Consider the following 15883-nt stretch of genomic DNA (forward strand, 5'->3'; position numbering starts at 1 on the left):
ACTGTAGGTTTCTGAAAGGCTGCTTAATGGGTTTTTCTGTAGGATGGGTTTAGGGTATAGACACTGGAGTATGGAGAGTAAACAGACTATGTGTGTGAAACTCTGGGCCTCACACCCCTGCTTGCCACCACTCTTATATTTTGCCATTGATAAATGAATATAATGTGCTGGGGGGAGGATCCATTGTTTGAAAAAAATCACTCTGATAACTTACGAACATACTACCTTTCTTTAATAACAGTTATATATCAGTCATTTGAATCTGTATTTCCAGTATTTTTACTTGATGCACTGGATATTTTTGGTTACCAGAAACAGAAAACCATTCTTCATACTGGCTTTATTAAAGGGAAGATATTTATTATTTCATAATTGGAAAAAAGATAAGGTGTTTAGCACAGTAGAGTCAGCAGCTCCATGATGTTATCAGGGTTTGGGATCCTTATTTCTTACTTCCCCTAGAAGCCTCAGCTTTATCCTAACACTAGTGTGTGTCTCATGATTATAAGATAGTTGCTCTGATAATTCAGATTGAATTCTTATTTATGGGTGTGCATCAGATGACAGAGAGAAGAACCTCTTCCCAAGCATGCAGTGCACCTCTTTCCTTTGGAATGATTTGGCTCACTTGCCTATCCTGTACTGTTACAGTCACCAGCCAGATTCCTGGATGGATTAGATCACTTCTGCGCAAATGTGGTGCATAGGCTGGTCTTGGTTTATGGGTTGTTTGTCACACAGCGCAAGATAAGCTCATGCTTGAATGCAAATCGACTCTCACTAAAAAGCATTTAGTTCACATGATTTTTTTTTTTTTTTGGTAGATCTTCTCAATTAAGGAAGCATCGAGTTGATTAACATTTCTCTCTTCTCAGACTGGTAATGAAACAGCTTTCTGACTTGGTGATTTAAGTACCCGGGCTATTCTAATTGCATCTCCTCCTGAAACAGAGCCATAGAGTCAGCTTCCCCTGAGTCGTAGGGCCAGGAATGTGTATCTGAAGAATTCTGTGCTCTGTTAGGGAAGACGTAGGAAGGAGATGTTGTGTAGGTGGTTAGCAGTGTCTGATTAAGAAGAGGGAATTTTGACAGTCACCCATTTTTGTGATGATGTTTCTTTCTCACATCAAGGATCAATTCCCTAATAACAGATAAATTTCTGTGGAACAGTATAGGATTTACGAAAGACTTTTTTACTGCTATTTTACCCTGCAAGTTGGTCTTCACAGTTGGTCTTTGATTTTCTGTAAAGTCTCAATGCAATAACTGTGTTCACTACTGCTTTTTCTTTGTCTATTCAGTAAAAATAATATTAACTAGAAGAGCTTTAAATAGTAACATACAGAATTATAAGCTTTTCCTGCTGTGTGCTTCCTCCTTTTCTCACTCTTTTCTACACCCTGTCCATTAGCAGATGTCTTGGTACTACCTCCAAAATAGATCCCAAGTTCTCCTTCTTCTCCCCATCTCCACTGCTATTCCCCTAATCATGCTTCCACTCTTTCCTCCCTAAAAATCCCTTTTCTACACAGCAGCCTAAATGGTTTTTTAGAAATGAAAATCAAATTATGTCACTTCCTTGCTTAAAACTCTTCAGGGTGTTTAAAACCACACACTTTTTACTTTTTAAATAGTTAAAAGTGCGTGCTTTTAAAATAGCCCTTAAAATAAAATCCATACTTAATAGTTAATAATGGACCTCAAAGCCCCATATATCTAGCTCTTGTCTGCACTGCCACTCTCTTCCCTTCTTAAAATCTAGCTATCCTGACCTTCTTTCTGTTTCTGTAATGGGCCCAACCCATTCCCATTTTAGAGCTTTTGTGCCTGGATTTTTCTGTGCCTGAAGTGATGCGGAAATTGGGCTAAGATTTTCACGTACGCATTTCCTCCTTTTGATTCTTCAGGTCTTCCCTCAAGCAGCATTTTCTCAGTGAGACTGTCATTGGCCACACAATCTGCATTATAGCTATGTTGTCCTTGCCACAGTTATTCTTAACCATATCAGCCTGCTTTATTTTCTTCAGGGCACTTGCCTGAAATTGCCTTGTTTGTTGGTACATCTGTCCCTTTCCATTAGAATGTGAGCTCACGAGAGCAGGCACTCTTGTCTTTTTTGTTCATGGCTTTATTCCCACTGCCTTAGAATTGTGTTTGGTACAAAGTGGATGCTTGCTAAGTATAGTTAATTCAATAAATGAATGATTAACTGCACGAGTGTCACATCTCATCTCTAAATATTACATTCTTTTTATATTTACATAAATAAAATACAACATACATTGTCTTAGATAAACCCATAAAAGAAATGCTTTTCTTTTTATTCCAGCTGCTTGCTAAGTAATCAAAAATAATTCCTTGAGTGGTAGTAAAATATGTGTTCCGTATTGACCAAAGATTTGCTCTCTAGAAACTTTCCTTGTAGTTAGGAGGTTACAATTATGAAACAATATACTGTGGTTAAATGCAAATTTTGTAGTACAGATATAGTTCTGAAAAAGATCAGCATCTTTATTACAGCATTTGTAACATTAAATTTTTATTTTTGTGTCTGTGTTTTTCTCTTAGTTACTAAACTAAGCTCTGTAAGAAAAGGGACAGTGTCGTATCTCCAGCTCCTTGAATAGGTTATGACAGGTTCTGCATAAGTATGTGTGTGTGTGATGGCTGAATGTAATTGAATAACGTAGACATATTTAAAGGCTTCATGTAAACAAGTGGTTAGAGTTTAGGTAAGTGGAAGAGTCTGGGGTGGTAGCTGCTGAGAGATAAGTTACGTATGTAACCCAGGTTGGTGAAAAGATTTCATTAGATAAAGTAAAATTTATAGCTGCTTAAAATTTACTTCTTTTGCTTTAAAATATAACCATAACGGTTCTTAAGTTAGTTAATATTAAAATGCACTAAGGAGTTAATGCAAAAATATTGAGATTTACTCTTAAGTGAATTTGTATAGTGTTTCCTTTTCCTTCAATTCTTATTTTATACAGAGAGACATTCATTAATTTTATTTTTTTGGATATCCATTAGTTTTAAAATGAGAAGTGTTTTATATGAATGCATACAAATATGGAGCGAAGTTAAGAAGTTAAGCAAAATTGGTTCCGTACCATAACTTACTGTTTGCTTTAAAGACACTAACTAATCTCTGTGACCTTACTGCAACTGCTTCTTCATCTTCTTTTTAAATAGACTATTTGGATTGCATAAGAAAGTCATCAATATGGTACACAATTTACTATCCAGTCATGACTCCGACCCACGGTACTCTGACCCCCAGATAAAGGCTCGGGTGGCTATGTTGTATCTCCCTCTGATTGGCATTATCATGGAAACTGTTCCTCAGCTGTATGATTTTACAGGTACTTAGTATATTTGATTCAAACTTTAAAAGCAAATCTCAATGTTTAAAAGTATTTTAAGATATCTCAAAGATGAAGTTCTTATTTTAGGAAGAGAAACATAAGGAAATTTATACTGACACAGGTACACTGTAAATACTTAACACATTACTGAAAACTTGGCCATATGAGAGAATTCACTGCAAACTTTCTGTGAGAATTTTTAAATAATAATTTTATAGCATTTCCATACCTACCTATTATGAAGTGTGGGTTTTTTTCTGTGTGAGTTGTGTACTGTTCATCTGAAAAAAAAAATGAGAAAACTTGCCAGATGTCTCCTACTCTAAGTCTCAATTTATTCAAATATATAAAATTGAAATTAATGTTCACCTGAGTGACAGGAATTATGTTTATTGCTAATACCAGGTTAATAAATTGAAGTTATGTTGCTTTTTAAAAACTGTAACCCACGAATTTTATTCCTCTTGTTTTCCAAATTTAGAATGTACTTAAATTTCTTCATTTGCCCTAAAGAAAACACTGTAGGTTGTATTTGAACTGGAAATTAACCTGATAGAGTCCTTCCAGTTCAATTTAAAAGAATTACTGGTACCTAATATCTATTACCAGTAAGTGCTGATGATACAAAGATAGCCAGCTCCTTTCCTTTGAGGAGGAAAGAGGGTTTTCTTATCTGAAGGTGGAAGCTTAACATTATTTTCATTGTATATATCTTCTTTTACTAGCAAGGTAAAGTTCTCAACAAAACTATCAGTATTAGTATAGGCATGATTAATGTTTAAAATATTTAAATTATTTTTTAAAAGAAGTAAATGTAATGATAAGCAGTGTACGTTAAAAGGCTTGTCTTTTAAGGAGTAAAGGAGAATAAGGGAAATTGCATGCTAGAAGCTGATGATTAAGCTAAAATAAATTTTCTTTTATTTATTTTTGTGTCTCTCCCCACCCCAGAAACCCACAATCAGCGAGGAAGACCAATCTGCATAGCCACTGATGACTATGAAAGTGAGAGTGGAAGCATGATAAGCCAGACAGTTGCCATGGCAATTGCAGGAACATCAGTTCCTCAACTAACAAGGCCTGGCAGTTTCCTCCTTACGTCAACGGTAAAAGCAACTTTCCTATAGAAGTTTTTTCTGAAAAGACAGATGTTTACAAGAATATACCCTTAAATAACTGAGATTATTGTAGTAGCTAATGTGAAAGTACTCTGAGTTTTATTTATCTTGTGGAAACATTAAGGTTTTGAGAATATTGCCTGTCTTGTCCTAAGTTGTCTTAAAAATTATTAATTACCTCAAGCTTTATGGTATAAAGCTCTGTATTCTGTCATTCAGAAGACTGAAAATTACCTTATGCTATATAGCCTATTTTCTTCATTTTTAACATCAATTTTATTCTTTCTCAGTTCTAAGAAATATTCTCAGTCGTTTAGTAGTTGAGAATATTTATTTTTAATATGTGAAGATTTATACTGTTTCATGGTTAAATACATTTATATTCATCCTGCCTCTGTAATTTTCCCCCATTAAAGAGGGAAGACCATGGAGGCAGGAAGGAAACCAACTGCTAGTAGAGCAAGATCAGCTTCTGAAAGTTTTAAGTGACTTTCTTTCAGGAAAATGCAGTCATTTAGGGAAGCTACCCTGCTCGACAACTTTCTAAAAAAAGTTTTATTGAATAATTTACTTATCAAAAGATTCGCCCGTTTTAAGTGTACAGTTTCATGGTTTTTTGCATCCTTACAGAGTTAAGCAGCCATCACCACAATCTAATTTTAGAGCATTTCCATCATTCCCCAAAAAGACCTATTAGTAGTAGTCACTGTCTGTTTCCCCACAGCCCCAACCCTAGGCAGAAACAAATCTACTTTCTGTGTAGATTCGGCTCTTCTGGACATTCCGTATAAGTGGAATTATACACTGTGATCTTTTATGTCTGGCTTCTTTCTCTAAGTATAATATTTTGAGGTTCATTAATGTTGTGACATGTATCAGTACTTTTTTTTATTGCCAAGCAGTATTCCTTTATGTTGATAGATCAGATTTTTATCCATTTATCAGTTGATGAATTGGTGAATCATTTCTACTCTTTTGGCTGTTAGGAATAATGCTGCTATGAATGTGTACATTTCATGTCTTTGCACATATTTTTCATTTCCTTTAGGTAGCTAAGTAGGAATGCATTTGCTGGGTCATGTTGTATCTCTGTGTTTACCATCGGAATTTCTAAACCTTTTCAAAGTGGTCTCTCCATTTTACATTCTCACTAGCAATGAATAAAGGTTCTTGTTTCTCTAAATCCTCACCAACACTTTTTATTATCTCTTTTTTGTTATATATACATCACACCTTAGCGTGTATGAAGTGGTATTTCATTGTGGTTTTGATTTGTGTTTCCCTAATACCTGCTGATATTGAGAGTTTTTTTTGTTTGTTTGTTTGCTTTTTGGCACATTTTTTTGGATATCTTATTTAAAGAAAAGTCCATTCAAATCCTTAGATATTTTAAAAATTATTCTATTCATCTAATTGTTATTGAATTGAAAGAGTTCTTTATATATTCTAGATGTAAATTCTGTATCAGATATGTGAATTGCAGATATTTCCTCCTGTGGATTATCTTTTTACTTTTTTATGTTATTTGAAGTACAAAAGTTTTTAATTTTGATGAATTCCAATTTATCAGTTTTTTTCTTTTATCACTTGTACTTTTGCTATTGTGTATGTAAGATAGTATATAAAGTACATGTACAGTTAAAGTATATTAACAGAAAAAACAGCAGTGCACCTGCCGCTCAGCTTCAGAGGTAGAAAATCGCCAGTTTCCGTGAAAGTTGTGTTTGTCCTCAATTGTAATCCTTTTCTCCCCTCAAAATGACCACTTTTCTCAATCTTATTGACCTTGCTTTTAAGTTTTTAAAACCTTTATTATGTGAAATATACCACACATGAACAAGTACATGAAACACAAATGTTTACAAAAGATTTACAAAAGATTATATAATGAATACCTTTGTAACCACCATTCAGGATAAAATATAAAACATTGGCTGTCTTTAAGAAATTCTCAGCATGCTCTTCCCCACCATAGCTATCCACCAAGCCACCCACTATCCTGACTAAAGCTCAATTTTTTAAATAGTTGTTTATTTTTTTAATTTAAATAGTTGATTGCTTAATTTTTTTTTTTTTGTCTTTTTTGCCATTTCTTGGGCCGCTCCCGCGGCATATGGAGGTTCCCAGGCTAGGGGTCCAGTCGGAGCTGTAGCCGCTGGCCTACGCCAGAGCCACAGCAACGCGGGATCCGAGCTGCGTCTGCGACCTACACCACAGCTCACGGCCACGCCAGATCCTTAACCCACTGAGCAAGGGCAGGGATGGAACCCGCAACCTCATGGTTCCTAGTCGGATTCGTTAACCACGGCACCACGACGGGAACTCCCCTGATTGCTTAATTTTTTAAATAGTTTTACCACCAAAGCTTGCATCCCTAAATATTATAGTTTAGTTTTACATTATTTTTTTTTACTATTCGTCCATGTTATAAAATATAGCTAAAATTCAGATTCTTCATTTTAGTTTGCTATTCCGTTGTCTAACTATAGATCAATTTATTTACCCATTCTATTAATAGATGTATAAATGGTTTCTGATCTTTGATTATTGCAAATAGCAGTCATAAAATAGCAATCATAAAATAAAAAAAGACGACTTTATAAGTATCCTGTATGCATGTATACACTTTTATTTAGGGTATTTCCTAGGAGTAGAATTTGCTGGGTCATAGAATATGTTTATCTTCTTCTATACTAAATATGTCATGGTGTTTTCCAAAAGATTTGTCTTAATTTATACTTACCCCTGAAGTATGACAGTTCCTGTTCCTTCCTGTGTTCGTTCATCTGCACTTAGAATTTTCAGACATCTAAATTTTTGTCATCTGGAGCCAACTTAATGTGATATCCACTCTGCCATGTATTATTTCCTGTGCTTGGTTAAGATACAATGAAAGATGATTTTTATTACTTTGAGAACTAAAAGATTAAGGAAAACTCAACTGTTTTAAACTAGGATCTGGTCTTCCAAGAGACCCTTAAAAAAGTCAATGCCCAGATTTAAATCTCAAGAAAACTGTGACTAAATTCTCAGTCTTAAGTACCAGGTGATTTTTAGACAAGCACTTCACTTTTTATTAAACTTTGGTTTCCTCATTTATACATCTAGACAATAAACCCTACTCTATTGCATTATGATTCAGCAAAGTAATGTTGCTAGCCCAGGGCCTCAGGAAATAGGCACTTAATAATGTGTGCTGAATTTGAATTTAAGGGAGGGTGAATAAAGGTAACGGCAACTATAAGGCTTTAAATTCCAGTCTGGTTAGATTAAGACTGTTTGTTCTTTCTCTAATTTTAAAGTCCCTCCGTAGAATGGGATTTACATAATGGGCACATAAACTGGGGACACCGGAATGTGTTTACCAGCTGACTTGAAAACTTTTGAAGAAGAAAATTCTATAAGAAAGAAGAACCAAGCAAATTCGGTATTTAAACAGGAAAAATCAATAAATAATTTTTTTGTCTTCTTAGGGCCGCACCTGTGGCATATGGAAGTTCCCAAACTAGGGGTCGAATCAGAGCTACAGCTGCAGGCCTACACCACAGTCACAGCAACTCGGGATCTGAGCCACATCTGCGACCTACACCATAGCTCACGGCAAGCCGCATCCTTAACCCACTGAGCGAGGCCAGGGATCAAACCTCCATCCTCATGAATGCTAGTGAGATTCGTTTCCACTGAGCCATGATGGGAACTCCTAAAAATAAATAAAATTTTTGTCAATTTGGTAATTTATAGTTATATTTCATTTTAGCCTTCATTTCCCTGATGTCTTGTGAGGGTGTCCACTTTTTCATATATACTTCGGCTATTTGGATTTTTTTCTTTTGAAGTGTCTAGAGTTTTTGGCCCATTTCCATTGGATTATCTGCATTTGTTTATAACTTTGTAGTAGTTTCTATGTCTAGATCAAGCCCATCGTCAATTATAAATAATTTAAAGATTTCCTTCTTTTTTGGTGGCTTGCCTTTTCATACACTTAATCTCATATTAAGTATTTGGTGATTAGGGAGTTCCCGTTGTGGCGCAGTGGTTAACGAATCCCACTAGGAACCATGAGGTTGAGGGTTCGGTCCCTGCCCTTGCTCAGTGGGTTAACGATTCGGCATTGCCGTGAGCTGTGGTGTAGGTTGCAGACGTGGCTCGGATCCCGCGTTGCTGTGGCTCTGGCGTAGGCCGGTGGCTACACCTCCGATTCAACCCCTAGCCTGGGAACCTCCATATGCCGTGGGAGCGGCCCAAGAAATAGCAACAACAACAACAACAACAACAATAACAACAACAAAAGACAAAAAAAAAAGTATTTGGTGATTAGAGTGCCTTATTTAAAAATACTTAGGGAGTTCCCACTGTGGCATAGCTGGTTTAGGATCAGGCATTTTCTCCGCAGCGGCTCAGGTCGCTGCTGAGATGTGGGTTCAATCCCTGGCACAGTGTAGTGGGTTAAGGATTTGGTGTTGCTACAGCTGTGGCTCGGATTCAGTTCCTGGCCCAGGAACTTCCATATGCCACAAGACCAGCCATTAAAAAAAATGCAAATTTGTCAACCTTTTTTTTTTAATAGTTTGTGTTCTTTGTATCTTATTTTAAAAAATTTTCTTTTTAAGTTTCTGAAGTTACCCTCTTATATTATTTTTTAAATCCTTTTTTTTTTTAGTTCTTTTATTCTTTTCCTTTTTCTTTTTAGGGTGCACCCACAGCATATGGAAGTTCCCAGGGTCAGACTGGAGCCTACACCACAACAATGCCAGATCCTAGCCTCAACTGTGACCTTACACTTCAGCTTGCAGCAATGCCAGATCCTTAACCCACTGGATGAGGTCAGGGATCGAGCCTGCATCCTCATGGATACTAGTCAGGTTCTTAACCTACTGAGCCACAATGGGAGCTCCTGCTCTTCCTTTCATATTTAATCCATAAATCTACCCAGAATTGACTTTTTATGAAGGAGAATTTGGGGGTTCAGGTTTATTTATTAACTGTTTAATATATTATGCCAAATTATTTCCCTAGCTGCCCTGGAATACTACCTCTGATGATCTATCACATAGAGAAAAGTCCTCATGCATTTAAAATAATTGTCTTGGCTAATTATTTGTCCTTTATATGTCTGTGCAAATTTAGAATCAGCTTATGAAGTTCCACTAAAATAAATAGACAAAAACCAGCGAAGCTGTTGGAAGTTTTGTTGAGATTGTATTGAATCTGTGGATCAGTTTTGGGAAAAATTAATATTTTTATACTGTTGATTCACCAAATCCTTGAATGTGGTTGATATTCCCAGTATTTATCCCTTTTTTGTAGATGTATTGTTGATTCTTGATATTTTTAAAATATCTTAATAATAATATAAAATTATATAATACATATTATTCATATGTGCGATATTCTTATAGCCTTAAAAATATCATCTTTTCAAAAGTTGTTATCTAAAACTGTCAATTGCTCTTATGTGGACACAGAATTTATTTTGAACAATAATATTTATTTCCAGCAGAATTGCTCTACTAATAACATATGTATAGATTTTTTTTTTACATACACAATCATATCATCTGTGAATAATGGCAATTTATTTTTTCCTTTCAGTTTTCATAACTTATTTTACTGGCTGGAAGCTTGGAATACAGTGTTGAATAGAAAGTAGTAGTTATAGCCGGCATCATTAAAGGGGAAACTTGAAACATTTCATTCTTAAACATAAGTGCTAAAAGTCTTGGTTTTTTTTTTTGTTTTTTTTTTAAAGATATTCTCTATTGTAATATGGAAGTCCTCTTCTGTACTTAGTTGTAAGTTTTGTTTTTTTAATTATGAATAGTTGCTGAATTTTATCATGCTTTTTTGCCCAGTTGAGATTATCATGTTATTTTGCTTTTAAATCTTTTACTGTGACCCTTTTCAACTGCTTTTCTAGTGTTAAAGCTACCTTAAATTTCTGACTTAAACCCAACTTTTTCATGATTGTATATTAATGGATTTGGTTTACTGTATTTTGTTTAAGATTGTGTATCTGTGTTAGTAAGAACTGTTTTCTTACTCCTGATATTCTGTTCAGGTTTTGGATTCTGGGGGTAGTAGTTGAGCCAATTGAAATGAACTAGTGAATTTCCCTTTTTATTCTGTTCCCTACAAGTACTAATTTAAAATTGAAATTATTTCCTCCTGCAATATTTGGAGAATTTATGGATGAAGCCATTTGTGCTTGTGATTTTTTTTGGAAAGTTTTAAAATTACTGATATTTCTTTAATGTCTGTAAGACTGTCCAAGTTTCTATTTTAAATACACTGGTTTTTGTAAATTTTTTTCTAGTAGAAAATTATTCAACTTTCTTGGCATATAACATTGTTCTGTGATCTTTTAAATGTCTATAACATCTATCATAGATGTAAACATTTTCATTTCTGTGACTGGCTTTTTATACCTTTTGTCTTAAATCAATCTCAACAGCAATTTGTATGTTTCTTTAGTTAGTATAAAAAACCAATTTGGGGGCAATGTTGAGCCTCACTTTTGAATATTTATCTTTATTATTTATTGTCTTCTACTTTCTTTTGGTTTATATTCATGTTCTTTTTTCTAACTTTTGGAGATGGATGCTTACCTCACTAGTTTTCATCCTTTCTTTCTGATACATATTTTAACCATATTTTCCTTTACTTATTGTCTTAGTTACATGCTGCAATATATAGGTAACATTTTCATTATTAGTTTAAAATATATGTCAAATTCATTACAATTTCTTTTTAGACTTTTTAAACAAAAACGATTAAGTCGTTTTGTTTTAAAATTTCCATTCCTCTGGAAATTCTTCTGGTGACACAGCAGACTAAGGATCTGGCATTGTCACTACAGTGACTCAGGTCGCTTCTGTGGCAAGGGTTTGATCCCTGGCCCTGAAACTTGCACGTGCTGTGGGCATGGCCAAAAAAGAAAAGAAATTTCCAATCCTCTGAAAATTTCAAGTAATCCTTTTGTTTCTGATTTTTGCGGAAAAATCAGAGATCTTGATCAGAGATCCTACTCCATGTAATTTGTTAATATTTGCAGCGGTTGGTTTTATGGTCTAGTACATAGTCAGTTTTTGTAAATATTTCACATACTTGAAAAGAATGCAGGAGTTCCCACTGTGATGCGGTGGGTTAATGATCCGGCTTGTCGCTGTTGGAGGTGCTGGTTCGATCCCTGACCTGGCACGGTGGGTTAAACATTCAGTATTGCTGCAGCTGTGGTGTATGTTGCAGCTCTGACCCTGATTTGATCCCTGGCCTGGTAACTTCGATATGCTGCAGGGGCAGCCGGGGAGGTGGGGGCGGGGGAAGGGAGGTTGGAAAGAAAAGAATGCATGTTCTTTACTTGTTAGTTATGTGTTCAGTATCTATCCATTACACACATAACATCAAATTTGTTAACTCTGTTGTTTAAAGATTTTTTTCTTTTTATTGAATTATGTTTGCTTTTTCTAATATCCCACTACTGTTGTGGTGTTGTAATTTCTTTTTCTATCAGATTTTGTTTTATTTCCTTAGAGCCCTTATTATGAAATGTCTCATAATTTAAATTTGTTATATTTTGTACCTTTGTCAACATGAACTCTAATGCTCATTTTTTATTTGCCTTAAGGTCAATTTTGTGTAAAGTTAGTATAGCTATGCTAAGTTTCTTTTACCTAGTGTGAATGTGTGTATCTGTATGTATATGGCATGAATTTTTCCATCCTTTTACTTTCATTGTTTATTCTTATGTATCAAATATTTGAAACTTATGTTTTAGATGTATCCTTTATAAACAGCATATAGTTAGATTTTTGCCTAATATTTAAAAAATCTGGTCAGTTCATCTTCGTCTTTCCCTAGAGTTTTAAATCCATTTACATTTAATATAATTAAATTAATATACTTAATATTTTAATTTTACCTCATGTTTTCCCAACCCATTATACATTTTTTTTGGTCTCATTATTATCTTGTTTTGGACATTTTCTCTTCATTGTCTTTTTTCCTCATTTCACTTTTTCTTCTCTACTAATTTGGAAGTTACACATTCTGTTTCTCTTCTTTTTGTGATTGTATTACAAATAGCAATATGTTTCCTTACATTTCAATCTAATATTAATCATTTCTTTTACTATCACATTGGTTAATAGAAGGATTTTAGAACAAGTTGGCTTTATTTATCTTTCTCCTTAAGTGCTGTTTTTAGTTTCATGTATCATTAAACCTCATAGGACATTACTATTATTTTTATGGCTGTATAGAATCAGTTATCATTTAGATTTGCCCGTGTGTTGACAACTTTATTTGCTCTTGATTCTTTTTTGAATTTGTGACCTTCCATAAGAGGTGTTTTTCTGCTTCGTGAAGGAGTTACATCCTGTAGAATTTTCTGCTGTATGGTGATAAACTCTCTGTGTTTCTTTAAAAACGTCTTTATTTGACCTTCACTTGTTTATTTTAAGAAAGAGCATCTGAGTTTCCTCTGTTTACTTTTTTTTTCTTTTTTCTTTTTTTTCTTGTCGTCTTTTTGCGTTTTCTAGGGCTGCACCTTTGGCATATGGAGGTTCCCAGGCTAGGGGTCTAATTGGAGCTGCAGCCGACGGCCTACGACAGAGCCACAGCAATGCCAGATCCAAGCAGAGTCTGTGACCTACACCACAGCTCACAGCAACACCAGATCCTTAATCCACTGAGTGAGGCCAGGGATCGAACCTGCAACCTCTTGGATCCTAGTTGGATTCGTTGACCACTAGGCACAATGGGAACTCCTCCTCTGTTTTCTTTCAGCATGCTCAGGACATTGTTCCCACTCCCTTTGCATTTCCATTATTGCTTTTGATAAGTCAGCTGTGTTGAACTATTGCTTCTTTAAAGATAGTTTATCTTTTTTTTTGTCTTTTTTTTTTTTTTTTTTGCTATTTCTTTGGGCCACTCCCGCGGCATATGGAGGTTCCCAGGCCAGGGGTCCAATTGGAGCTGTAGCCGCCGGCCTACGCCAGAGCCACAGCAACGCGGGATCCGAGCCGCGTCTGCAACCTACACCACAGCTCACGGCAACGCCGGATCGTTAACCCACTGAGCAAGGGCAGGGACCAAACCCGCAACCTCATGGTTCCTAGTCGGATTCGTTAACCACTGCGCCACGACGGGAACTCCAAGATAGTGTATCTTTTTAATCTCTCTTGTTTCTTTAATGCTCTCCTTAGAATTGGCTGGCTGTGGAGTATAGTTTTTAATTTCTTTATGTTTATTCTGCTTGATAGTTTATCTCCTTAATTGTACCTGATATTACATTACACTAGGTAATTGAGTTCTTAATTTGGTTATTGTATAATTTTTTTTTTAGTTTTCTAAATTCTAATTGTTCTTCTATTTCTTTTCAGTAAAACATTTCTCTATAGACTTTCAAGATCACTGTCAAAAATTTTGATCTTTTTTTTGGTCAAGGGTACCTAGAAAATGTGGTTAATTTATAGTCTGATCATTCAGTATCTCCCCTATTAGTGTACCTTTTTCTGTTGTCTATTTTGTCAGTTTTCACTTATGATATATTGCTTCTTTGTATGCCTAGTTCTGGACTGTATATTGGACTTTGTATTTGCAGCACTATTTGTAGTTATAATAAGAGCTCTGGGGTTGTGGTTTTTTTTCTTTCACAATGGAGTCATTGATTGGTAATACCAGATCAGAATTATCATTCTTTTTAATGCCTGTGGAAAATGGAGAAAACAACCCCTCAATCATTTTTTGTAGGGCTTAATTCTCTCATAAAGACATGATTTAGAAATACTGTTCTGGATACAAATCTCAAGTTGGTTTTATATGCAGCAAGTTTCTAATAATTTATGTTGTACCTTTTCCTTGTATATATGTTTGTGTGCGTTTATATTATTCGAATGAATGAAACATTCTTTTTTTTTTTTCATTTTTTGCTTTTTAGGGTCACACGGCATATGGAGGTTCCTGGGCTAAGGGTTGAATTGGAGCTATAGCTGCTGGCCTATGCCACAGCACGTCAGATCTGAGCCGCATCTGTGACCTACACCACAGCTCATGGCAACACCAGATCCTTAACCCACTGAGTGAGGCCAGGGATCAGATCTGCAACCTCATGGTTCCTAGTTGGATTCGTTTTCACTGTGCCCCGACGGGAACTCCGAATGAAACATTCTTAGTTTTAGTGTGGGCAGATGTGATCATCTTTCTTGTGGCTTATGGTTTATACATTTGTTATGTCTCATTTAAGAATTTCTGTCCTACTCCCAAGATTATATTCTCTTATATTTCCTTTTAACATTTAAGTTCTTTCTTTGTCTGGAGTGTATTTTTTGTAGTGGAATAAAGTAGGAATCTACTTATTTCCTGCTAGGGAAGTTAGTTATCTCACACCGTTATTGAGTAATCCATCCATCCACCACTGATCCATAGTGCCTGCTGTTATATATCACATTTTCATATATGCATAGGATTTTATGTTTGCTTTCTGTTTGCTTCATTAAACTATTTGTCTATCCATATGCCAATGTGAAACTGTCTCAGTGACTCTAACTTTTTAGTAAAAATTGCTATCTGGTAGAAATTTACTATTTTTAGTAAAATTTTGTCACCCAACCTACCTGTTTCTTTCCCAAGAGTATCTTGGCTATTCTTGGCCCTTTGCTTTTCTCCATAATTTTTTGGTTTTTTTGTTTGTTTGTTTTGTTTTTTATGGTTGTGCCCACAGTATTTGGAAGTTCTCAAGCTAGGGGTTGAATTGGAGCTGCAGCCTACACCACAGGCATGTCTGTGACCTGAACCACAGCTCATGGCAATGCCGGATCCCCGACCCACTGAGTGAGGCCAGGGATCAAACCTGCATCCTTATGGATACTAGCTGGATTCATTTCCACTGAGCCCCAACGGGAACTCCCCCATAAAATTTTGAAATTAGTCTGTCACCTTTCAGGTAAAACCTGGATGGTATTTGGATTGGAATTGCATCAATCCTATAGAGCTCTTAGGAGAATTGACATCTTTCCATTACTGGGTCTTTTTCATGTTTGTCCACATTTCTTCAAACTGTGTCGCTGTGTTATCGGCACTTTATGTGGGGGTGTAAGAAATGTTAATGTATACCTGTTTGTTAAATTCAGAATAATTTAAAAATTTTGTTTTTAAAAAGTAAGCCATTGAAAATTCAGTCAGTGTATTTTTGCATACCTGAAAGTTGTGCTGTAGAAAAATAAAATGAAATCAATAAAATGGCATTTTCCTTATCAGAGAGACTGGATTTGGGGCTGGGAGTCAAAGCTGTTTGTGTCCAGATCAGGTGCAGTGTAGTTTGGTTAAGTGAGTTTATGTGAGTGAGTTTATTTACATGTGCATACATCCATGGTTAAGTGGTTATGTGAGTTTATGTGAGTG

General features: G+C 35.4%; 1 protein-coding gene across 4 annotated transcripts in view; it reads left to right on the forward strand.

Annotated features, from left to right (window-relative positions):
• The window catches only part of DOCK7 (dedicator of cytokinesis 7), a 225551-nt gene that overhangs the window by 155502 nt on the left and 54166 nt on the right, over nt 1–15883 (forward strand). For all 4 annotated transcript variants that reach the window (XM_047788826.1, XM_047788828.1, XM_047788827.1 and 1 more), the window contains 2 exons: nt 3193–3362; nt 4317–4471. In XM_047788826.1, coding sequence (XP_047644782.1) covers nt 3193–3362; nt 4317–4471 — 325 coding nt within the window. The remainder of the gene's footprint in view (nt 1–3192; nt 3363–4316; nt 4472–15883) is intronic.

Source organism: Phacochoerus africanus, chromosome 8 (assembly GCF_016906955.1).
Source record: "Phacochoerus africanus isolate WHEZ1 chromosome 8, ROS_Pafr_v1, whole genome shotgun sequence".
NCBI classification, from domain to species: domain Eukaryota; kingdom Metazoa; phylum Chordata; class Mammalia; order Artiodactyla; family Suidae; genus Phacochoerus; species Phacochoerus africanus.